The sequence below is a fragment of the Sparus aurata genome, chromosome 19 (genome assembly GCF_900880675.1).
Source record: "Sparus aurata chromosome 19, fSpaAur1.1, whole genome shotgun sequence".
In the NCBI taxonomy this organism is placed as follows: domain Eukaryota; kingdom Metazoa; phylum Chordata; class Actinopteri; order Spariformes; family Sparidae; genus Sparus; species Sparus aurata.
In genome coordinates this window covers 1751007-1777674 of record NC_044205.1, presented here as the reverse complement: position 1 = coordinate 1777674, position 26668 = coordinate 1751007, and the positions used below count along the sequence as shown (strand labels likewise).

At 42.0% G+C, this 26668-nt stretch overlaps 1 protein-coding gene across 1 annotated transcript in view; it reads left to right on the top strand.

Moving 5' to 3' along the window:
* Window positions 1-26668, top strand: part of snx7 (sorting nexin 7) — a 148624-nt gene that overhangs the window by 90426 nt on the left and 31530 nt on the right. Inside the window, exon 7 of the mRNA XM_030397671.1 lies at window positions 549-701. Coding sequence (XP_030253531.1) covers window positions 549-701 — 153 coding nt within the window. The remainder of the gene's footprint in view (window positions 1-548; window positions 702-26668) is intronic.

The following is a 26668-nucleotide window of genomic DNA, read 5'->3' as shown; positions in this document are numbered from 1 at the left end:
AAAAAACTCACGTTCTATCTTATGTTGTTGTTCTTCCCCACACTTTATTCTTCTACTGTGCACAAGCTTCACAACACCAGTTTCTTCTACAATTGCCAAAATGTGAGACTGTCAGTTTATTGCATCAACCACTTGAACAACTGCAAGAGTTTCATGTCTAATTTTCGAGTAACCTCACATTTTTTGGTAAACCTATGCACTATTTGATATCCTTCTCTTCCATGCTCTTTAGAGAGCCACACTTAAATCACTTGAAGCAGTTGTGAATCTCATCTTTGTGCTCACATCAGTGCAACTACACCATTGGCTGATATGTTTTCCTGTTTGGCTGTTACAAAGCTGTCTTTTCGATTCAAAATGCTTTAAGTGTTTTTTTTCTCCAGTCTTATAACATTGCTGCTTGGACGGGGGAGTACCCCTTGAACTCTGACTTTCTTTCTGACTTTGTAACCATGCTGTTTGTATATTATTGAAGAATGTGTTGGTCAGATGGTGATGCTTGTTGTCTGGAAGTGTTTGGTCATTGATTTGTGTGTTTTAACTTCCAGCTGCAGGAGGAGATGGATGGTCTAGCGGATCGGGTGGAGCTGGCCAACAACGCCTTGAAGGGAGACTGGTCCCGCTGGCAGAACAGCATGAGAACTGACCTCAAATCAGCTTTTATATCTACTGCTGAGAAGAACATGGAGTACTATGAGAAGGTGAGAGCACAGAACTTTAAATCTCTAAATAGATAAGATGTTTACAGTTAACTACTTAAAATATAATGTATGATAAAAGCAAAAGAGCATAGGGCAAATTTACTCAGTTAATTGAAGTTATTCAACATACATACACATACCATGTGTAACCTGCAGTAGAGCATTAATATCTGACCTGAACCCGAACATTGTGGCAACAACTGTGCAACCTTAAAATACAAATTTCTTGCAAAACTGACAACTTTGCGTTTTTTCTTCTGGTCTGGCACATTCACTTTCATCAAGACTAGGAGAAAGTCTTTTTACTCACTGTAGAAAGTAACTTACTGTCACTGTGCTAATTTTCATATTTTAAGACACTACAAATTATATCCATCTATGGAAAGCCTGACTAGTTGGTATTGAAGTACAGAGTGATGTTGCAATTGAGATGCACCATCTTGTCTCGTCTTATTGGTGTAAACTGGCAGGTTTTTAGAACATTCAAGACCAGCACATTGCACATAGGTTTAGGGCTAGTTTCAACCTGCCTCGTCGCAGATCTGAACAGGGCTGATTCGGGACTTGAGTCAGGCTACTACTTTCTTGAAATCAGTCAGGTTCAGTCGGAAAATGCAGCCGGAGCTGCACTCTAACCTATATTTGCCAAGTACAAAAACAAAAACAAAGTGTTTGTTAAAAAATGTGTGAAAATGTTCTATAAGTCATAAATCAAAATTGCAGTATGGCTTTTTCGATGAGGGTAGGATCTTTGACAGAAGAGCATAACAATGAAGGACATAAGTGCTGCAGAGATGTCCTGGTCTGCAAATCTTTGGTACAGACCCCAACAAATTCACGACTTTACTAAGTGCTGTATCTAGGGCTACGTTAGCCCAGGTGTGAATGGTTGTTGAGCTGTCTGGACAGCAGAGCCTTGACCTGAGGAGTTGGCCCTCCTGTGTTGTGCCATTATTTTACGGAGAGGTTGTCCACTTACATCTGAAGGAGAAAAATCTTTTTGTGATTCATAAGGACAACAATGGAATCATCTTGTCCAGAGACGACAAATGGTTTGAAAGAGGAGTAAAAAAAATCTATCTACATCAAGCTAGAACGACCATCTTTGAATAGAGGAGGTGGCCTAAGACATTACTTATCACCCACTACAATGCTGTACTGAGTTCCCACCCCCGACAGCTTAACAACCACTGTGTAAGTGGCTCACTTAGCCATAGCAACCCACATGAAGGCCAGTTGGGTCAACGTCCCACAGGTGACCCTAACGACTCTGAATCTTAAAGCTCACACATGTCCTTAACAACTCTGTAAGGACAGTCCCACACAGAGTTTAAAAGCCTTCAACTCCCCTCCAGTTTGTTAGAACTGAAGAATCCCTTTGGATGAGTGGTGAAATGTCTTCAAGAAACTGAAACCCGTGCAGTTGACTATGATACAGCATTTGCCATGACATGGATGACTGAGAACTGCATCAACATCTTCATGATTTTAGAGTTTTTTTAGATTTTTGAATACTACCTTGCCCAGTAAGATCCCTGGCCCTCCACAGAAATCAATATTTACCTGCAGCTACTGACAATAATCTGACATCAAGCACTCGCGCCATCAACTGAGATTAAGGAAATGTGTTCACTACATCAATCAATTTGTAATTTGGGTGGTAAACTAGCCTAAATAATTTGTTAATTATGACCGATATTTTTTCTGTTTTATGAAAGCTCCAGGAAATGTGCTGTTATTCAGCAGGACTGCATTAAAATTCCAGACGCTGTGCAAATGGGAAATGCTCTTAGAAATGCTCAATTAGAACCTGTTTACACATTATTTGTCACAACCACCTGGAGAAGTGATATTGTGTTTATACATTGGGACTAATTAAGATCCTCTTACAGATGCTTTTTTACCCAGCAGAGCATAAATAATAAATTTGTTTGAGAACTGACAACTAGTAAATCTGAGAATCAGCCTGAAATACTGGCACCAAAGACCCAGCTGCTTTCATGTCTTTTCAGATAAATCTCATGTGAAATGGATTTAACCTGAGAGCAGAGGGTGGAGATATTGGTGGAGGCAAGTAGGGAAAGAAAATAAACAGAAGACAGAGAAGTTGCAATGTAGAAGAGACAATTTTGTATCCAGATTAAGGAGCTGGCAGCCTAGCAGAGACAGTAGGGAATTAGATGTTGAAAAAGAACAATGGAGCTAGTTGGAAGGAGAGTGCATTACAGCAGGAGGAGAATGAGACAATGAAGCTGTTACGGTAACAATCATTTACTACTCTATAGGTTTTGTTGGTCATGGTGGCGTCAAAAGCTTGCAACAGGGACAGAAATATGCTTCCATTTGGATGTATTTTGTTCCTGAAGACTGGATCTCTGCCAGCAGAGGGTAGTGCTGCTTTAGATCTTTTTCTCCTCAAACAGCTGGCCTATGGAGGGGTTGTCAGCTCTTGTATTTCCTGTGGAAGCTTTCTTCAACAGTTAAAGGCCCATTAGAACATGCCGATTGTCAAAATCACCTCAGGCGTTCTGTTTCTTGTTCGTCTTTAATGTATGCTACATGGCTGTTTAGCCTAAAGGACTACAGCAGTTAGAGTCTTTGCTTGTCTTTGGTAGATGGTTGTCAGCTACATAAGCAAAGAAAGGTGGGAAATATTATGAGAAGCTGACTTCTTTATTGTGAAAGTTTTTTCTTTTGCATTTTGCCTTTATTCAGAGATTAAATTGGGCTGGAGCCCTCCGGAGCTCAGCTCCGCCTCCTCACCTTGTCAGTACAGCCAGCAGGAGCTGAGCTCCCTCTGCTTCAGTGTTTCATTGTAATCATGGGTGTAACTACCATTATATGACTTTTTGAAATCATTAATTTGGATCCCCATCAATACATGAGCCTGTTCACTCAGCGCTGTATTCAGAGCGCTAGGTCAGAACTTCATTACTGAATCCGTTCCGCTCGTTTATTGAGATAAAACCTGAACCAATGAAACTCCAGTCCATGTTTTCACTGCTACCGGCATCTTCTCGCATACCGCGCAAGTGCACGCACGCACACACGGTGCTGCTGATGCACAGAAGGTGGGTGAAGTAACTGTCACAGCAAAATGTTAACTTTGTTAATTTACTGAAACTAAATTTCTGTATTTTTCACCTTTTTGTTTCTGTGATGAAGTCTCTACATAGCTAATGCTACGTTAGCAAATTGTGAAAAGATGAGGAGGGCGAGTAGTTTTCATTTGATTAACCGCCCTCCTCATTAGTGAAACGTAGACAAGCTAATGCTAAGTAAGCGTTTCCCATTAATCAAGTCATTCCACTACAGTCTCTCACAGAAAAAAAAAGTTACATCGCGACCCCCCCACCTGATGGTGATGATGCAAGGTAAAAAAAAAAATATTTTGAGAGATAATGGCCGCTGAGTGAAGAAGGGCTCTCCCTCCTTACAAAAGCCAATTTAACCACTGCCTTTATTTAACAATGACAGTAGAGATGCAGAGAGAGAATATAGGGGGTGGGAGAGGGTCTCAAGTCAGAACCAAACTAAGTCAGTTAAGTGGTACTGCTTTGATGATACAATCAGTGTTGGGCAAGTTACTCAGTTGCAGATGAAAGCATTTTGTTGCTTGCACAAAGTTTGCAACATAACACAGTGTTGTTGGCATCATAAACTGAGACAAACTTGCTGAAACAGGCCTGTCTTTTGTCCAGCCAACAGATATTCGGTCTGTTGTCATACAAGACCAAGAATACAAGCTTATGTTGATATATGTGTGTGTGTGTGTGTCATATTTTGGTTTTCTATCCAGTGTCTCTCTCTGCAGGGACAATCCTCTCCCTGCAGCAGCTCTAACAAAAACACTCATCACCCAGCACATTGGCCCCTGGCAAGCAAATTCAATACAACAAATGATTACTGTTGTGTGTGTGCACATGTCTGAGTGTGGGTGTGAGAATGTGCATGTAGAAGCAGGCAGCTAAAGAGCACTCGGCACCTGAAGGTGAGGGCATTTCTAGAATGGCCAGTGAAACAATTTGTTTCAAAGTGAGCTTTCAAGCATTGATTGTGCCTGATCAATGTATACATCCATGGAGATGCACAACAATACAATAGTATTTATAGTATGAGTTAAACCACACATTAATTTAACTCTGATGTTGGAACATTTCAGAAATGCAATATAAATGATTCCCAAAGGTTCTTAATTTGAGCACTCTAAACTTAACAGAACTGTGTGTGTTCACGCTCCATGAATAGCTTCTCTTTTTTTGATTAGGTAATCTATCTATAATACAAGGAATCTCTGTCTGTCTGTCTGTCTGTCTGTCTGTGTGTGTGTGTGTGTGTGTGTGTGTGTGTGTGTGTGTGTGTTCCTCAAATATCTCTGCGGATCAGGATCAGACTGACCTGAGACTTGCAACATGGCTGCTGCGTGGTTCAGTGGTGTGCAATAAGCATTTGCTTGGACTGCAATGATAGCATGAATAAATTATTTCATAAATGCTTTACAAATTCTGCAAGCATTGTCCACTGGAGCCACCACAGTCACGTGGGCACCAGAGCCAACCACTGCACACCGTGGCCACGTGCGCACCAGAGCCAATCACTGCAGAGCTCAAGCCCACGACATACCTTAAAAAAACAAGCGGATTTATACCTGCAGCGGCGCGAGCTGGACCGGGATTTTGCCGGCGGTTCGGTCCCGTTCTGTTCTGTTCTGTTCATCTAAACTGACTGTTGTGGATTATAATGAGATTAAACAAGTCCAGACTGAGTCTGTTCGGGTCTGAGGAGATCCGGAGACGTGCGGTCAACAAAGTGGGATCGGAATCTGTGGATGTCTGTGTGTAGCTAGCTGCTAGCCGCTAGCCGACCCACACGGCCTAAAGTTACCTACCGAGTTGACGGAGCGGGCGCACCGGCACGTCCAAAACAGGATTTAGGGTAAATAATGTCCAACATGCTTTTTCGCGAACATTGCTGTTACGTTTGCTTTATGTCTGGTGCAGGAAGAAACAGTAAAAATGTGCTTTTGTCACGAAAGTGTCCAAGCAGCAAGTTTGGTTGTTGAGGAACAGGAAGATGTGGGAGGGACATCGGCGGATGATTGACAGCAGCAGTGATGTGTTGGAGACAGCGACAGAGATAGCGAGTTTTGAGAGTTGAGAGATTTGTGACATATAGCGTGTTTGGAGTGTATAGTTAGTGTGTTATGTAGTGTTTGGTGTAGTGTGTTTAGTGAGTCAAACCAAGGAGGAGACGGCTGAATGTGGAACAGGCAGGAATGAGCTGAGCCCTGAGCCTGAGGCATTGCCTGCATTTAAATGTAAATAGTTACACATAGCTTTGTAAATTTCAAAAACTTATGCACCAATTTAGCAAACAACAATTTATATTTGCATTATAACTAATGCAATTGGTCCATTAAACATATTTGTGTTTTTTCACAGTAAAAACACTAACTTTTTCTACTCTGATTTTATGTTATTTTGTGATTTTAGGTCCATAGTGTTAATATAGTACCTTAAAATGAAAAAATAACTGTACAGTCACACATGTGAGGTTGTGCTAAAAATAATTACACCAAGTAAGGCAAGGTAAATAGTTTTTAAGGTGACATATAATGGTATAATCAAAAACAGCCAATTATATCCCTGACGTCCCACCTTCAAACACAGCCTCATTTGGCCATCCATGAAAAAGCTACTTAACCTCCCACTTTTCTATAGAAATACATGCTTCCTACGGGCAATGCACTAGTAGAAATAAACAGGAAAAACATTTGAAGACATTCAACCACGACAGTACTAGGTTTTTTTAAAGTCTGCTGTTAAAAAATGTAGTCTATGTAAATGTCGATTAGAAGAAGCCTTTGATTTCTACATGTCAAAGTAATATGCATGGGTATGTAGTAAAAAAGTACTAATTATATAGAGTTTGGATGGTTTTGACAATCTAAGTATAACTAGGGATGGCCCGAGCCGATCGACAGGATCGGGTTCAGGCCGATATGGGCATTGTTTGACTGATCGGGATTGGCAATTTTGAATGTGGCGCCCATTTGGGCAGAACACAAATGCGCGCGTAACCTTACTCTGGCATACCTGTGGATAAAATATCTGCAGTGTGGAAATATTGGAAATTATAAAGCAAAAGCAGTCCAACGGCAATATTTAACATCTGCAATATGACCGTTTTGACGGTAACAAAATACCTGTATTTAATACTAGAAATCTGATATGGCACATCACTCTAAGGAATACAATGAGTTCACTCAAGCAATACAGGCAAAGGCACCGAGGAAGGATCCTCAAATATCCTCAAGACAGCAACAAAATATTACAGAGAAGGTCATTGAATTCGTTGCTCTGGATAACCAGATAATATCTTTGGTAGAGGATCAGGTTTTTCTCCATCACCTGGAGTTCTTGGTATGCACACTAGTTTCGTGGGTCTCATACAGCAGAGCATGTGAAACAGGCAACAGAGGAGATGCAGAACACATGGGAAATAGAAAAGCAATGAGACCACGTCATTTTATGTGACATTGTAAGGAATATGAAAATGGCAATGGATGATATGGAGGTACCAAGTGCGGGTTGTACACGAGGGTCTGCTATCACAGTGCAGCATCACAGACTCACCTGCTAACACAAGGAAGGTGGTATGTAACGCCTGCCAACGTCATAATGCCCGCAAACGTAATAAACCACAAACGTAATGAAAATCTGCAGCATTTAATGTAATAAACCCACAAATGTAATAAATTTTACTAGAGATGCACCGATCAGGATTTTTGGGGCCGATCACCGATCACCGATCACCAAAAGCAGTATCTGCCGATCCCGATATTGCCGATCACTGATCACAGTGTCTAATCCATAAATTCTTCTATATTGTTGTCTTGTGTAACTTTAATATATTTAATTAATGATTCTTCTTACACAACATTGATATTGTATTATTAAGTATAAAAATTAGGAGATGAGAAAGTATCATGAATTGACCACCGTTTTATTGCAGGCTGAGGCAATGTGCAATATTTCACACTCTAGAGACTCTCTTAGAGACAACTTGGACTCAGCTTACATAGAGGAACTGTAGCTTACTAGTGGGAATGCATGCAGTCAGGATGGGAATTTTGTCATTTTAGGGGCAAGTCCATTTGGCCTTCACTTTTTTTTTCAGGGGCACCAAGGCCACATGACAGGGCATAAAGGCCACTGAGTAAAATTTGTTGATTTACCTTTCAGACTGATACCATAACATCCTAATTTATAATTAGACATGGATTGTGTATAAAAACATTTTTTTAATACCAAAATCAAGTTAAAGTTACATTAGAAAGTAGTTTTTGTTAACCTGTTCACACCCACCCATTTTCAGTAATTTCGCCTATTTAGCATACCCAAATGGAAAAGCTGATAACACAAGAACTACAAGTCCGAGATGGATATGATACGCCATTTGAAAGCTGACAACCTCTAGTTTCTGTGAATGTGTTTATTTAGCATGTACCGAACGCTGCGAACGTTCGTCAACGTCAGTCCCGGGGGGAAGACATGGACGGATGGACAGACGATCATCAACTCTGTCAGCCAGGGGACGGACGGACGCTCATCGCCGTCAGCCGGGAGCTCCTAGCCGTCAACCGGGGGACGGACGGACGGACGCTCGTCACCGTCACGCAGAGTATAGCGGCGCAGCGCCGCTGTTCCACCGTCTGGGGAGAACCCTGCAAAAGTAGTGGAAAATGTATAAAAAACAAAATAATCTACAAAAATGAAGTATATACAACTGGACATGGGCATAACAGACGTAAGTGGACATTGTGGGCCATTCTACATCCCATGTTTTGTGTGCCACTCATTGTAACAGTCCCTTGTGGCAACAAAACACAAGGGAACACCACATGTAGAACAGCCAACGGGTGTTTTTTTGTGGCAGAGCGTGCAAAAGCGTCTGCCGACACTGCCTGCATCCCGCTTAGCCACATTTTGCCCCTCTTTGAAATAATGCGGCTTGTGGGATGCTGCTGGGTTTGGGGCTGCAGTGTAACTTGAGGTGGATGGCTGGGACGTTGACGCAGGTCCTTGGTCTACAAGCTCCTCAATAAGGGCCTGGCGGAACTCTTTCTGAGTCATGGACTGCCCCCTCTGACACTGCTGGTACAGGATGTGAGCGTTCACAACCGCAATGTCCAAAAAGTGATAGAACAATGTCTTGTACCATTTCATTGTCTTGTGTGTGGCGCTGTAGTATCCAATGAGTGCATCCGACAGGTCAACCCCCCCCATGTGCTGGTTATAGTCCTTGACTGGTGCTGGAATGGGGACATCGATCGCCGCCCACTGTCCAGCTGTCTTCACTCTCCTTCGGGTTGTATCACCAGTGAATGCCTTGTGAATGGTGGAACACATGACAACCTCTCTAGTGTCCATCCATTTCACAAAAAGGAGTTCGCTGTCCCTGATCCGCTTGATTGTCCCCCGAGGAGTGCCCCTGGTGAAGTCATTGATGGTGGTCTTGGGGAAACCAACCCGGTTTGTGCGGATGGTACCACAAGCCCCTGTCTTCTACTTTAGCAGGTCCAGAAAAAGTTGGGAGCTTGTGTAAAAGTTATCAACATAAAGCTGATAACCTGTACCAAGGGAATCGAAGTCCATGAGGTACATGACAGAGTCATAGCTCAGTCCCTTTCCAGCGCTAGGTGACTTCCCCTCATAAACAAAAAAATTCCACGTGTAGCCAGTGCCAGAATCTGCCAAAACAAACAGTTTGTATCCCCACTTAGTGGGCTTGTTCCTGATGTACTGCTTTATGGAGATTCTGGCCTTTGATGCAACCATCCTTTCATCAATTGCGATGTGTTGCTCTGGCTGGAAGTGGGCTTTGCAGGCTTTGACAATCTGGCTGTAAAGGGGCTTGATCTTGCCCAGGCGGTCATAAGCTGGTGTCCCCCTCTTAGCTGTATTCTCCTCATCTGCTGTGATGTCACTCATGTGGAGAGCACGAGAAATCCTGAGGAATTTATTTCGGGACATCACAGAGGGGGGGAATGGAAGGCTATAGAGGCGGGACCCTTTCCAGTAATCCACCAGCGTAGGGCACTAGACCATCCCCATGTATGTTACCATGGCAAGGTAAGAAAAAATGTCATCTACGCCAATGTTATGCCAGACCTCTTTTTTCCCTTCATGCCTCTTTGCTCCATAGGCATTAGTGTTTACCATCAAAGTCCCAAGCACTGCGTCGGTGAAAAACAGTCTGAAAAACTGCAGTGGACTGGTTGCCACTCTGGTCTCCTGCTGTGGTCCGGGCTGTCTCACCGGCATGAAGGCAACTTGAGCAGGCTCAACGTCGTCATCCCCCACATCATGCCACTGTTGTTCCTCCGTGTGGGAGCTAGGTGCTCTGGAGGATCCTCCTCTTCTGCCCCTCCCCCGGGCACGTCTGGCAGCACGAGAACGTCCAGCAGTTGGTGTAGAAGCTGCAGCGTCCCCTGAGCCAGAGGGGGCAGTGAAAGATGCAGCGGGGGAGGTAACACTGGTGGATGCAGAGGAGGATCGTTGCCGCTTCTGCCGACCACCTTCAGCAGGAGATGGGGTTTGGCGTCTGAGTGTCCTACTTTGAGGCTCCCAATCCACGTCACTGTCAGACTGTGACCTACAAAACACAATGCAATGCACAAATGTTACCAAATATAATGAAAAAATATATAAATGCATTTCAGTGGGGTGTTATTTACATAGGAAACAAATAAACACGGATATGATATTATATATTACACAAAAACATCAGGGAAATAACTGTACATAAACAGAATAATTGAATTGGGGGAATATTCCCAGTGTCTGGTCAGTGAAAAAGATCTAGTTCAATTTGTTTACAAGCTTGATAAAAAAAATCTAAATAAAAGGGATTTGGGGGGGGGGGGGGGGGGGGGCGCGAACGCTCGTCAACGTCAGTCCGGGGGGGGGGGGGGGGGAGAGACATGGACAGACGGTCACCAACTCCGCCAGCCGGGGGACAGACGCTCTTCACCGTCACGCGCAGAGAATAGCACCGCTGACCTAGCGGTATAGCGGCGTAGCGGTATAATGGCAGGGAAGACCCTGACATTATAGAATAGGATTACAAGGATTACATAACTTTAGTTGAGTAGCTAGCTAGCTAGTGTTGAAGAAAATCATTCAAGTCCTGTTGAACAGTTTGCTGTGGTGATGTGTTTATTCAAAGAATACCGGTAAACTGGTGAACCGACAGGCACAGAGCGGGTCTGAGCCGGTGAGTCGACCCAGAGCAAATGAAACTACAGCATTTTATACAGTAAGAACAAAGGAGACAAAATGGCAGGTTCAATCAATGGGAATACTAAAGAAAGGAAGGGGGGGGGGCACTGTGGGGAGTGTGATTAGCTCATCACAGCCGATCACATTAGTTTGATCGCATTTAACATAGTGATCAAATTGGCCCTGCATGTCTTTTGATTAAGGGATAGGAGACGGACAGGAATCACCATTTAAGGTCTGGAGGTCAAAGGGCCCCGTCACTCCAAATGTGTATTTTCTTCCTCACTAGCTAGGCTTAGCAAGGCTAATTAGGCCCTGGGGCGCTAACCATTTAGTATCATTTATGACATGCTAATGTATACTGTATTGTTCACCGTAATCATAAAAAAAACCCCCACCCACTAACTTTCATTCAAATTTCACTCATGGCTAAATAAATAAATAAAACATGATCAAAGATACTCACCGATCTAAGATGTCGTCAAGTCCCTGAGCGAACATCTCCTCTCTCTCAGAGTCATACTCGCTGTCTTGACTCTCATCAGATGATGCTATAGTCCATTCCTGGTCATGTTCTCGGATATATTTGGATTTCTTCCTGGCTTTCGCCATTGTAAACTATGAAAATGCCTACGAAGAAATGTAAATGTTTGCTGCGTCTCTTCACCATGCGTCTGCTGCGTAAAGTCCGCCCACAAGTCGCCAGACGCACGGAAACCCCTCGGCTCATAAATACCTGACCTGGGCACGCCTGCCCTCATTAGAAAGGTAAAATAATTGGCTAGAAGCCTGAGTGATTGACATGTCGATCAATCCCTGCATGCAGTCAATGCACTGTCTCTATATTGAAACGTCATCTGATCAGCCTGATTTGATCTATTTTGAGAACTCCGATCAAAACCGATAGGGGCATTATCGGCCGATTGCGATCGGTTGCCGATCGATCGGTGCATCTCTACATTTTACACAAACTTGATAGCTGCTGCCTACTACAAACACACAATTTCCCACAAATGTAATAACTATTACGTTTGCAGGGATTTATTACATTTGTGGGAACATAAAAATCTTGATTGTAATAACTTTCCACAAATGTAATAATACAATGAATAGTGGTCATTGTGGTTGTTGTTTGTTTGTTTGCCTATACACCTACGAATACTACTGGCCGTGGGTGCAAAATCCAGCTGCTGACTCTCCGCTATCACACAACAGATGCTCTTAATTGTTTGGTGGCATGTAAATATCTAGTTTAAACAGATTTATTTATTTGCAGAAGCAAAATGCTTCTTGTTAATGATGATCATCTCTCTCTCTCTCTCTCTCTCTCTCTCACCGCTGTCCACAGTGCTGCGCATCACTATCTGCGTGTATATGTTACATCAAAATGAGTCGGAAGCAGCAGCAGCCCATTCCTAGATGTGGTAAATACCCAATTGAATGATGAATGCATTCATTATGTCATGATATTAAAAAAATTTATAAAAAAATAACACCAAAATGTAAATTTTAACAAGTTGAATTATCTGTTTATCAATATTCATATCATCGCACATAGTAAACCGTAATTATTGCATGTATTTACACAAGACTTTAATAGAGAAAACTCAGAACAAGAAAATTAACAATTAAAAGTAACTTATTTGATTATGAAACATTTTATAATAATATATAATAAAAAAATAAGAATAATCCCAAAAAATGGAAACGAGCTGATCTTAAACAAAAACAATAAAAGAGCTTTTGCGATCAGTGGTCTCAAAACACGCAGATTACCTCGCTCTCCTTGCGCAATTACCACACACGGGCTTGCGGAATTTCAAGTGTCCGACGTTTTGTTCCGTTTGCAGATCTTCGGCCCTGGCACTGCCTCCATGTCCGTGTCTGCTGTTGCTGCTGCTGCTGCAGTTGTTTCCCCTGCTGCCCACCTTGTGCCCCTTTCCACTCCATGTATTCTGCCCTCAGCTCCTCTGCCAGTTGCTGCAGGAATTTCCTCCGGGCTATCCTGCTTTTGGTGCACTCCTGCTTTTGGCGCACTCCTTGAATACAATGCGGGCATAAATCCAAGCCAGGTCGAGGATGTTATAGAAGACCGTCACTGGCCATCTTCGCATACCGCAGACATACATACAGACGTTCTTCCTCGGCTTTCCCTGGTACACAGTCAGAGTCGCATTACCACACTTCAGCACCTTCGTGTTTAACAGCTCCGCTTGCTGTTTCATGGAGAAACACATTTCCCTTTCTTTCCCGTTTTTGCAGTATTCTTCCTCACTGAGATGAGTTCTCCAAACTCCTGTTTATGTTTGCCCATGGTGCCAACCAGGTTATATAATACAACTATATTTAATTAACTCACAAGTAAACTTGCAAAGAAGCACAGCTGGAGACCGCTAACAAAGTTCGAGACAAGAGAGACAATGAAAGCACGAAACCGTGCGAAAAATGTAATAATGAAACCCTGCAAAATGATGTGCGGTCAATATGACCGCTTATGGCTGAAATAGGTGAAACATATCATATTTTCATCATCTTTTGTGTGATTAATATAAAAACTATTTTACATTTAAAATCCAGACACTTTCAGGAAAAGTCATGTAATGGCAGTATTGCATTTTTATAAATTTTATAAATTCAAAATGACCGTCTTGGCCGTTCTAGTGCTAGCAAGCCTTCATTTGGACTCTTCACTCCTACTAATTATTAGGAAACCTCAAGAGTGCGCCTCTGATACCTCAGAAATGGATTTTGATGAGGTGTGACTGTCATGTTTACTTTAATAAGCATGATTGGAATGGTTGATCTTCTGTTTTGAATGTGTGATGGGTTGTGTGTGTCCAGCCTGGACACTATGTAATTGTGTGAGTGAAACCATAGTCTGTCTATATTGTGCGTTTTATGGCTGAAACAGAGTGAGAAATCTAAAGCCTCAAAATCATTGTTGTGTGATAGCGGAGCGGGGAGTCAGCAGCTGGATTTTGCACTCATGGTCAGTAGTATTAGTAGGTGTATAGGCAAACAAACAAACCACAACGATCGTTATTCATTTTATTATTAAATTTGTGGGTTTATTACATTTAATGCTGCAGATTTGTATTACGTTTGTGGGTTTATCACGTTAGTGGACATTATTAAATTGGCGGGCATTACAGTGGTAAGCCAGTGTTGCAATAGCATATGCAGAATAAGAAAGAGCCATATGAAAGTATATACTTTGTTTCAACAACAGCTTGGATGTAGGTTATATTTTTCTTAATAAAGCTGTATTATCTAGGAAAATATTAGTTAGGGCTAAGTATCAGATCGGGACTCTGTATGGGCGGAAACTAAATATTAAATGACTCAGATCAGGATCGGGGTATTAAAAAACCTGATCGGGACATCCCTACAGTCAGGTTAACAAGGACTTACTCATTTTCATGTCGAGTATGTAACCAGAGGTCAAAAGTGAGATTTTTCTACTTACTCACATTGTTAAGTGGCATTAGAGCATTGGCATTTGTGTTTTTGATTTCTGTTTTGGTTTCTACCAATGCCTGAATAAAGTGTGTGGCTCTTCAGCTGCTCAATGCTTCACCATTCCTGCTGTTGGAGAAACCATGTTTATTGGATGGTGAGACTCAACTGAAACAGAAAATGTGCCTTAGAGCCAAAATGAGCTGAAAATTGTTTCAGTTTAATAGTTAATTATGTGCACAGTTGCATGCTAACATACCCATGTTAAAAGTTTAGGTGATTGGTCTGTGCATGGTTAACACAGGGTTGCTCAATTAAATCAAAGTTTGTTCTCCCTTTATGCTGCAAACACATAAAACATATTTGCAGATAAATGAATTTAGAATACAATAGGATGAGATATGAAATAAAAAAAATAAATAAATAAAAAAAACTATATGCAGATTTTATCACATACCTGTAATAACTTTTGGGCCTCGTGCCCTCATGCACATGTCTCAAACAAGGAAACCAAGAGAGGCTTGTAGCTGAAGCCAGAAGCCTATTTACTAGGACCTCAGCCACGAAGAGCTGCGGGACAAAGAACAGGGCAAAAGGGCCCACAGGGTGTGAAAGCCGCATCACAAGTTGACCTACTCCCAAGACGTTCACCCGGTCCCTATTGGCTTTGAGCCCGGAAGCTCTGCCAGGATCACAATGACGTCACTCCCACCTTAAAAGGTCACGGATCATTCCTGCCCTTCGTATTTCCCCGGGAGCTTATGTTGTGAAGAGACTTCGGTTTCACGCAACCACTGCCATAACGGTAGAACTTTGAGAAACGTTTTTTTCTGAGCTAACTTAAGTTCCCTCCTCGCTGGACAAGACAGAGACTATTTTTGTTTTACTTTCGTTTTTGTTCGGATTTGTCATTATTGTTTGGATCCAGGAACGCTGCACAACCCAGCCGTTTCCTCACCGCCTGCAGAAGGAAGAAATAATCTTCAGAAGGAGACGAAATTGTCCCTTTCATCGAGTCGACATAACGCTGTGAACAGCCTGCCGTCAGTTTTTAGGACACTCAAGCTGACCCCGCTCTCGCGCTCCCGAACAAGTTGGAGCTTGTGGTCAGACGGGCACCCACGCTACCGCAACAAGCGGCAAGCAAGTAGAAGACTTTTGTTTGTTTTGTCTCTGTGCTAACTGTGGTTGCTACGCTCGCCAGGAGCTCATTCAGGCTAATCCAGCCTGTACAGTCTTGCCGCCGTGTCGACCACAATACGTCGTATTCCGGCTCGATCAGCGGATGATAAGGAAACCTCGATTCGCTTGTTGGCCACTGTTCGAGGGAGAGACCACATGGTCGTTGTGTTTGTTTCTTTGTTGTCTGCTAAGACCCCACTTTGTAACCGCCGCCTTTGTTCAAACCTTGCGCGCACGTGTATTGATCACCTTTGGTCGATACAGTCACTGCCGCCATTTTTGAATTCCAGGTATATGAATCAGTGAATCTGAATTAATCACCTCGGAATCCGCGTTCTTGCGTGACACAAAGTCACTTCCGGTGTTTCCTGTAGTCTCTCCGACGAGACTTCCTAAGTCACGCCCACTAATTTGTAGTAGGGCGAAAGTGACTTCCCAGGCCATGTTTGGCCATCTTTGTAGTCACTATTGTGGAATTCCTGCCACACACACACACACACACACACACACAAACCCACTGACACCCACACACACACACATGCCTCCACCCAGTTACTTGTTGGCTTGCTCATGTTTTGATGTTTCTAGTTTTTGAAGGAATCTGTTATTTGTTAAAGTAGGTGGTTTGTTTTGTGGAGAAAAGCTTTAATAAACACTGTTGATTTTAACTGAGCAGCATCTGTAATTATTTTGCACAATCCCATACTGTAATAACTGCTGGTTGAGATGGTCAGTGCCAGGATTCACACCTTCCCTCTTATCTAATTATTGATATTTTCATAATATTGACAATTTGACTAATTTTCAGGCTTTGAGACTAAAAAGGTAAATCATTTGATTATTGATCCCTGATTTCAGGGTGGTGCCCTGTGTTCATTGACTCATAGTACCCTAGGTTTCATTAATCAACTATAATAATTTTAATTAATTAATAATATGTTCATTAATAATCAATATCGATTCCCAACATAACATACAAACATTTAACATCTTTTCTCATTCTCCTGGCACTAGCAATGTTTGAATGTTTAGGAAGGAGGTGCTCAGACAGACAAGATGGCACAGATGTGCCATGGGAATTTTGAAATAAAGTCATATCACTAAGACAATGATATGGATAAATGTTTTTACTTTGTATCAATGACATTGTATTGTTTTGTTGATTGAATCAATATCTAAATTAAGATCAATGGATCGTTAGATCCCTACCAAAATCCCAGCACTTCCTTCCAATGCTGATTAGTGTTTTTGTCATAGGTCATTCACGTATTAGCAATAAAGCTGAAAAAATCCTGATTAAAACAAATTTGGTGAAGTTTGAAGGAGCTACAGGCCATCACAGCATTATGTGTTGCGGTTGCCATGGCAGTGAGTGAGTGAGTGGTAAATTCAGCACACACTGATTCTTACCTGACAGCTTGCCTTGTATCACTTCTTTTGTTTCTGCAAACCAGTGCACACTGCTAATTAATCCAGCCTTTAGAAGAAAGAAACCAAGAAAACCCACAAAGTACAGACCGAGGTTATCTGCTAAATGGATAGCAGATTAAACCCATCAACAATAATTGTCTTTTGTCTTTATGTTTGTCTTTCTTTTGAGGTTTTTCTTCATCCAAAATAAATAGTTTCCTGTCTGAAGGCTAGCTGAGGGAACACAGATCAATTGTGCTTTTGTGATGCATATTCTGTGACTATTAAGCAGCAGAGGCCTCTCTGAGAGAAATGCTCTGTCACTGGAAAAAGACGTAAATTCAGTTGCAATAATGTATGTACAGTTGGATCCAAAAAAGACCACTCCTACTTTTTGATTTGTCTACTGACAGTCTACACCAGCATGTAACATTATTATTATATTGATCTGTTACCATAAAGTTAATTATACAGACTACTGTTAATTTCTCAACTAGCGATATGACCTCATAGTCAGCACAATACATTTGTGACACCTCTTGCTGCAGTCAAGACTATGACTATCAACACACACATGGATTAAGGGAAAAATAATTATTAAAGTAAGGCAAAAGCACAATAGGAATGCGCTCAGTGGTTGGACTGTAAAATGTACAGAACCATAAAAACAAGAACTTTAAAGTTAGTTAACATGAGACAATGAACAATGAACAAATAAAGGAGTATGGAGGTTTCGGACCAATTAGATGTAAATGTAGCCCAAGTGGAGCTGTATTTGGCAACATAACAGAACTTTGAATAGAGGAATCTAAAATATTGATGCCATCATTCAATCAACTGAGGGTATTGAAAGTAAAGCTGAAAGTGTTTGACTCCATTGGTCATCATAATTACTGGGAAATCCTATGTTGAATTCAGTTCATCCTAACATAGCCTAATCTTATTAAACCTGTAGACCATCAACAGTAATCTACCCTGGGAAAGTTACTTATACCCGCATGGCATTGGCATGTCTGATGAAGTTTGAAGATGAAGAGGGATGAAGAGGAAGTGTTGCGTCCTTCTGGGTCAGAGCACAAAGTTTTCTACCTTAGTGCTTAATGCTATATTAATCAGGAATTATGGTTACATGTGGCTATCAATAGTAATTAATGATGAGTAGGACCCTGCGTTGCTGCTGCGAGGAAAATATCTTTGGGCCTGCTAGAAGTGCAGCTGGCAGCTCTCAGCAGCTGCCCAGAATAATCCAGGAGAAAAAGAACTTGGGGGCAGTCAGCCCTGTGGGGAAAGATGTGGAGAAGAGAACACTGTGGGGCATCCCAGTGGGGGCAGAGCTGGAGGAGAAGAGAGATAACAAAGGTAGGAGCAGGAGCTAGGGTCAGTGGAGGGTCTGTCACCCTGACAAGTAGTAGCTCAAAGCTGGGTTTCTTGTCAGTCTTTGCACCTAGGATTTCTGGGGAACTCATTTCTGAGTCCATTTTGAAATGCACAAATAACGACTTCATCTGTTGGTCTCAACACTGCAAATAATGACTTGTTCTTGTGATGTCGCAGAAGGCTTTGGTTTTCTCAGTCTTCAAGGGCCTCCATAAATGTTCAGTGGGGTTAGGTCTGATGACTCTGGAGGAAAGTCCATGACAGTCAGGACTCCTTGGTCTTCTTTTTTCTTCAAATATTTCTGTCAAATCTTTGAGATGTGTTTGGGCTCATTATCCTGCTGCAGTATGAATCCTTCACCACAAAGGTGAAACCACAGGATGGAGCATGTCTCTAAAGAATGGAGTGGTGCTCCTCCTTGCTCAGGGTGGACCAGGGTGTCCAACTCCAGAGAAGGCATAGCAGCCCCAAGACTTGAATATTCCTACCACTGTTTCACTGTTGCCTTGATATTGGATTCATCCAGAGTTTATCCCATCCAGCTCCATCGCACTAAGTCTGAGCGAGCCACATCTGTAAATAGAGCAGACAAGCGATTGGGCGTGTTGGTGACATGTGATCTTTGGTGTTATTGCTGGTTTAATTAACTGCAACACCTACTCAGACGTACACCAGGACATATGAATTTTAAACTGCTCTTTAAAGCCTTGTGCCTTCCACTGTTCTCTGCTGGCTTATATATTATTGTCCTCTCTTTAGTTGACATTGTGGATACGTCCAAAGTATTTGTCAACACAAATGTAGAAGTATTTTTCCTCCTCCCCAGGCACTGCCCCTCACCCAAACCATATGTAGTATTTCAAACATGTGTGTGATGTTTGTGATGTGTGCCTCTTTGACTGTTGAGGTCCCTCCTGTGTGGCAGGCTACTACACTTGCCTTATTTTCTTTCGCAGCATTTAAAGGCTAGAGAGAGCGGACAAGCTGGATGTCCAAAGGGCAGGCTGCCAATGGCGACTCCGCCTTGCTGAAACTAAGTCGCTCTAGCTTGGTGTGTATGGAGGGCATACCTCCCTGCACAGACACACAAGAAAGTATATGACATAAGATGGAAAATTACAGTTGAAGTGCACTGCAACAGGGCTGCCACCTTATAGTGGATAACACGGTACAGCAAGGATTGGCACTCCCTCAACAGTATACCTTGGTGTAGTTTGAACATTATTACAAATTGGATACCCCCCAACACTAGCATGACCCACTTACACTGATCAGTGACGTAGTGTGAAAAGAACAGAAGTCTGATTACCATTTAAGATGTTCAGTGTGTTCAAGCCATAAGAAAGGAAAGGTAGCTGTAACTCCTGACCTGTCTGATTTAGTCCCATGGGCCTGGTTGTTCTGCTAGGCATGTGTCTGGTATGAGTGTGTGTAAAATAGAACATGCCTGCTAAGCAAAGTGCTTGTTGCAGCACATTTTGCTGTTGAAGCATAAAATCAGTACTTGGAGGATTTCATACCCTTTCAAAGCAGGGATATTCCAGATGAAATCATTATATGTACTTTGTCCAGTAAGAGAGCTGAGATGTCATTCCATTGTGAATTAAATAGAATATATGCTATATTGCATTTTTACAGAGTTCAAATTTCAAGGACTATTTGGACAGTATTTGTTTCTGTATGGTTGGCAGGGAGGTTTTAATATTGCATCCTCAATTAATTAAATCCCAACAGACCTCATTTGTGTATGCTTTTCCAACCTCTGCCCCCCACTGTTAATTATGGCTCCAAATGCCTGCTGTTTTTTGGCACACTTGTTGACACACAGAGAATTCATTCCATCTGGATAATGGCTAGTGTTTCTTAATATACTCAGAAGCTTTATGTGTGAAAGGCCACACCTCCTTTTATTTAGTTTACAGTTTTATACTCCAGTATCTAGTTTCAGTTGTGTGGGGTATCACAACAACATAAAGTTGATAATCTAATAGATATATATTGGCACCAACAGACAGTCCTTTTTGGATTATATATTGTGTTGAAAAACACAGAATCCTTTACAGTCAGATTAAACAATAAAATGTTATTGGCCTCAACAGCTAACAAATAAAAGAAATAAATTAATCGCATTGATTTTGAAATCTACACATACCTGGTTTTGCAAGTCCACAGGGTGCTAGAGCACGGCACAGCTCATACAGGGTGGGGGTTCGGGGGGTTACAGAAACATTCATGTGGACTTCTCATGGACATTCATGTGCAGCTTGGACAGTACACTCCATGCCAACGGCACAGTATGAAACATGCGGGCACTGTTGTTGTAATCAGTAGGCGATATGAGGAGGGATGCCGTCCCCCTTGTTAGCAAAATTACCAAAAAGCATCCCCCTTGTTAACCTGCCATCACTCTCCATCCTCTAGTAGCAGATAGTGTGTTACAAATCACAAGCGGTCGCAATCAGCTCCGATGCACAGTGAAGTCAAGTTGGGCACAAATTACATTAAAAGACATAAACATTTCATTTAAAAGACATTAAAAATTGCATAAAAAAAAAAAAAAGCATTTTAGACCAGTAAAAACATTAAGAAACAAACATCAAAACAAGTAGGCTAAAATAGAAAAGCTTTAAAAGAAACAAGACTGTAGAGTCAGAGTCATAATGCAGTTCAAAGACTTGAATTGCTTCAGTTAAAAGCAGTTGCAAAAAGAAATGTTTAAAGTCTTGATTTAAAAGAGGTGAGTGTTGGAGCAGACCTGCAATTTTCAGGGAGTTTGTTCCAAATATGTGGCGCATAGTAACTGAAAGCTGCTTCTCCATGTTTACTTCTGACTCTGGGGACTGAAAGCAGACTGGTACCTGATGATCTCAGAGGTCTGGATGGTTCATAACGCGGCAGCAGATCAGAAATGTATTTTGGCCCGAAACCATTCAATGCTTTATAAACCAACAACAGGACTTTGAAATCTATTCTTTGATAGACAGGAAGCCAGTGTAAAGATCTAAGAACTGGAGTGATGTGATCTACTTTTTTGGTTCTTGTTAAGACTCGAGCAGCAGCGTTCTGAATCAGCTGCAACTGTCTGATGGAGTTTTTAGGGAGTCCTGTAAGGACACCATTACAGTAGTCGAGTCTGCTGAAGATAAATGCGTGAACAAGTTTCTCCAAATCCTGCCGAGACATAAGCCCTCTTATCCTGGATATATTCTTAAGGTGATAGTAGGCTGACTTTGTAACTGTCTTAATATGGCTGCTGAAATTCATGTCTGAGTCCATAATTACACCGAGGTTTCTGGCTTGGTCTGTAGTTTTCAACATTACAGACTGTGTTTGAATGAATGTCGTTGAGGACCTTAACAAGAGCCGTCTCAGTGCTGTGATGTGGTCGAAATCCTGATTGGAAAACATCAAAACAGCCATTTATTATTAAGTAATTGTTCAGCTGTTGAAAGACAGCTTTTTCAATTATTTTACTTAAAATTGGGAGGTTTGAAATAGGCCTATAGTTATTCATTACTGATGTGTCTAGAGTTCTCTTCTTCAGGAGGAACCAGAGGGAACTTCAGGTTTAATGACTGCAGTCTTAATGGCTTGGGGAAGACACCTGAGAGAAGAGACGTGTTAACAATCTGTAGCAGATCTGGAATCATGCAGTCTGAAACTTTTTTGAAGAACCCTGCTGGTAAAATATCCAGGCTGCAGGAGGAAGATTTCAAATGCTGTATAATGTCTTGCAGGTTTTTGTCATTGATTGATTGGATCAAAGTGTGTCAGGGTATTAGAGTTGGGTTTAGGTGGACAAAACGACAACACACCTCCAGTACCTGGTAGAGTGGCACTGACCGCTTGTCTAATGTTCTGAATTTTGGCAGTGAAGAATGATGCAAATTCAATACAAGTCCCTGGTACACAGATGTTCAGAGGCTACTGGCACAGGAGGGTTTGTTAGCCTGTCGACAATAGCAAACAAGGCACAAGCATTATTTTTGTTCTTGGTGATAATGTCTGAGAAGAAGGACTGCCTTGACTTTTTAAATTCTAAATTAAAAATGTAAAGTCTCTCTTTATAAATGTCAAAATGAACCTGGAGATTTGTTTTTCGCCACCTGCGCTCAGCTTTTCGACATCCTCTTTTTTCCATCTTGACTAGCGTGGTGTTTCTCCAAGGAGATTTTTTCTTACCAGAGACCACCTTCACTTTAGTGGGTGCAATGGCATTCATGACATTTGTAATTTTGGAATTGAAATGAAGTACAAGGTCATTGACAGAGAACCTAGAGAGGGGTGGTGTGGAAGAGAAAGCATCAATGAATATGTCACCAGTGTTTTCAGTGATGTATCGCTTTGAGACAACCTTAGTTTGAACATTTGTGTGTACAGATATATCACTCTCAATTAAAACACAGTAATGGTCAGAGAGAGCGACATCAGATACCAGAACCTTAGAAATGTTCAGACCCTCAGAGATAACTAAGTCCAGGATGTGGCCCCTGTTGTGTGTGGGCTGTGTCACATGCTGAGTGAGTCCAAAGTTATCAAGGGCACAGTTCTTTAGTCCATCTGTCCTCAGGCTTGTCGACATGGATGTTAAAGTCACCAACAATTAACACACAATCACAGTCAGTGCAGATAAGACACAGTAACTCAACAAGGTCATCAAAGAAATACGTACAGTCTACGTACCTGTAGATGTTTAGAAATATAGCTCGAGAAGATGAGTTTACCTGAAGAGCAACATATTCAAAAGAAGTAAAACTTCCATAAAACATCTGCTTGCATTTGAGTAACTCATTAAACAGAATACTAACACCTCCTCCTTTTTTATGCATTCTAGTTTCACTTATGAAAGAGAAATTTGGAGGACTTGATTCAAGGTGAACAGCTGCACTGTTATCCTGGTCTAACCAAGTTTCAGTTAAAAACATAAAAGCAAGATTGTGTTTGATGATAAAATCATGTATTAAAAAAGATTTTCCTGCCAGAGATCTGATGTTTAATAGAGCTACAGTTACAATATCAAAACCAACTGTGCAATTTTTTCGCGACAGTTAGTGGCTGACGAGGAATGGGAGCTAAATTGAATGGATTGGCACATTTAGTCCCGCATTTCCTGTTTCTCAACAAATTCACAATTTTTCTATTACCTGTAAGCACAGGAATTGAGGAGGCTGCCTGAACTCCAAGGGGCCCTGGCTTTTCTCGGGGGAAAACAGTAGTGATATCAACTTCGTAGCCCGGACCTGGCACATATCAGTAAGCGTTAATTGTACTGTCAGCATGGACAGGATGTGCGTCACTGTTTTCAGACTGTAGAGGCCGAAGATTATTCAGAGGGGGTGGAGGGGCACAATGACATTTTGGTGATGGTGGTTTCAAGCGTGGCAGATTTGGACGGGGTGTGAGTCTGAGTCCAACATTGACCAGCTTTTTCATCTCATCCGTGAAATCGAGGGGGGGGGAAGAGGGGTAGAGGCTGAGGCTGGCTGGAGAGGGCAGAGAGCTGGTTGGGGTTGGTCTTGTTGCAACTGGGGGGGACTCCTCCTTGGCAGTGCTTTCCACAAGCGCCGGCTGCCGGCCATATAGCCGACTACACAGTTAACTCCAGCCGGCTACTTTAATGACTATTATTTTTCGATCTTAATAAAGTTAAATGTTTTTCTAACAGACTGACAATAATGTCAAACTGAACCGCACTCATTAAAATTGTGATTCGCTGTGCTTGTACTGATAATAATCACAAATTACTCCGATCATCGCCGACTTCATTGATCACAAGGGAGAGAAACTCATCCGCGGCCCCGACACGCGGTGTGTGTGCGCGCGCACTCAGCGGAGTCAGTGTGTCGGCCGTCGGAGGCGAGAAGCAGGGCTCACCATAATACGCTTATTTTGTCACCGGTAATCCACTCTTCTCTTCCAGCGTCCATTTAGCAATACCTGCGACACGTGCTGGCATAAAAAAACACTGTCGGTTGTACAAATGAAACCAAACGGACTCTAAGAGTGTATTTTCATTAGTTGCTAAGGGAGAAACGTTCACTGAGTGTTTAATTGTGTAGCCACCACTGCAGACTGTGAAGGTGTCATGCACCGACAATAAGATATTTACAAGCCCAGAACGCCTCATGATGCAATATTATGTGAGCTTGTATAGCCTATTATTTATTATTTTCAGTGCGCAAATCACAGTTTTTATTGGTGCATTAGCGTTAACATAACATAACATTATTATTATTATTATTACATTTAAGACCAATGTATACGATCGTACCTCCCCCCCCCGGCTGGCTACTTATGTATTATGGCTGGCTAGTCTGTGTCTTAGTGGAAAGCCCTGCTTGGGGGGCGAAGATGGCAGCAAGGACTCCTCCTCCTGGCACAGCTAACTTGTCTGTTCGAAGCTAATCTCAGGCACAAGTATTTCTCCTTCCAAGGGCTGTCTTATCAGTTGTTTTGGTTTGTCTTGCCTGCTGTTCTTGAAGGGAGGAACTGGTGTGTGGTGCACTGAGTAGAATATGTTGGAGGTTAACAACCTTACTCCTGACTTGAGAATCCATCTGCCTTAAAGAGGTGTCTGCGTTCCCAGAAAATGTTAAAATTGTCAATAAAGTTCAACGATTGAGCGGCACACGTAGCTTTGAGACATCTGTTCAACGTCAACAACCTGCTGAATCTCTCATCACCTCTACGGACAGTTGGTAGAGGGCCACTGACAAACACCACAGTATCGAGAGATCTGACTTTGTTCAACAGATCAGTGAAGTCTTGTTTCAATACCTCAGATTGTTGTTTCACAACATCACAGGCCCCTGTGTGTAAGATGAGAGATTTCGCTGTTGGATGTTCAGCAACAATGTCCAGAATTTTTTCTGAGATGTCAGAGACAATATACTTGGTAAAACTACTACTTTGGTGTTCTTCTTGCTGCAAAAGCTGTTTACCTCCTTCACAGCAACATCACCCACAATCAGTGTTTGTGGTCCAGTCATTAGCTCTTTCTGTGGTCTTTTACTTTTGGATTTAGTCTCATATCTCTCCTTGTTCATTGATGGAGAGCTTGCACGGTCTTCTCCAGTTGTATTTTTGTTATTTGGGTAGGTTTGTTCTTACTTTTTGTTATCACTGTTGTCCACAGTTGTTTCCTCTTTGGTACAGGCATTGAGGAAGCACTCTTTTCAGAGGAAACTGCAGGCCAACCAGTTGCATCACAGATCTCAGGACGCTGGGCTCTGCCTGTTACTCGTTCTCCTTAAAAATGATTTATCTTTAGGCTTTGCTCCAAGAGTATTCCAGCAGGGAAGAATGTTCCTGGGCTTTTTATCCAGTCCCCAGAACTCCTGTTTTGTCGAGTCATTGTCGGGGATAATTAGCCGTGTGTTAGCAGGCTCTTGTCTGCTGTTTTGATTCCATGGGAGAGTAGTTTAGTTCCCAGATAGTCCATTCACTTCCACATTTACTTCTATCTGGTGGATCTTGGTTTCCAGCACAGCAATTTTCTTAAGGATGTTCTGAAAGTTCAGGTTAACGGGAGGCATTTTGGTGCTAGTTAGCTTTAGCTGCTAATAGGCTTTAGCTGCTAATAGGCTTGTGCTACTTCGTAGGCCTCGTTCTGAAAGTACTGAGTTCGGGAAAAAAAAAGACAAGAAAAGTGAAGTAAGGCAGCAGCAGTCAATTAATTGTTGTCTCAGTGGTGTGTAAATATCCAGGAGTCGCTGCCTGTAATCTCTCAGTGAAGAAAAAGAATAACAGTGGAAAAGAAAGCAAGCAGAAGTGAGAGCAAGCAGAAAAGCGTCTGCAACCAAGCAGATACAGGACGTAATCCAGTCAATTTTCAAAATAAAACACCCTGTGCAGACTCCCGATTGTATAAAACAAAACTGACCAGATCAACAAAAGTTTTCTATTTATGTTCTCAAACTAAAGTGTTACTTTTTGTTAGTATTTTTAAGTGTGTCTGTTCACAACATTGTGGCTTATGTTATGTTGGCAATTGTCATTTTTGTGCTGGTTTATAGTTTACTAATAGTGAGGTATCTGTTACATTTCCCGTCACCAGCTGTTTTATCCCACATTGAAGTCCACTCTGCAGGACCAACTACACTATTTTTCTGCATTATACTTTTTAAAACCGTATAAATCAGCCGATAAATCAATGAAGCCAAATACCAATAAATCAGTCGTGCTCTACTAGTTTGCACAATGTTCAATGGGTGTCCTTCAAGGAATTAGATGGTAAAAAATTTCAAGGGGTCATGTAAC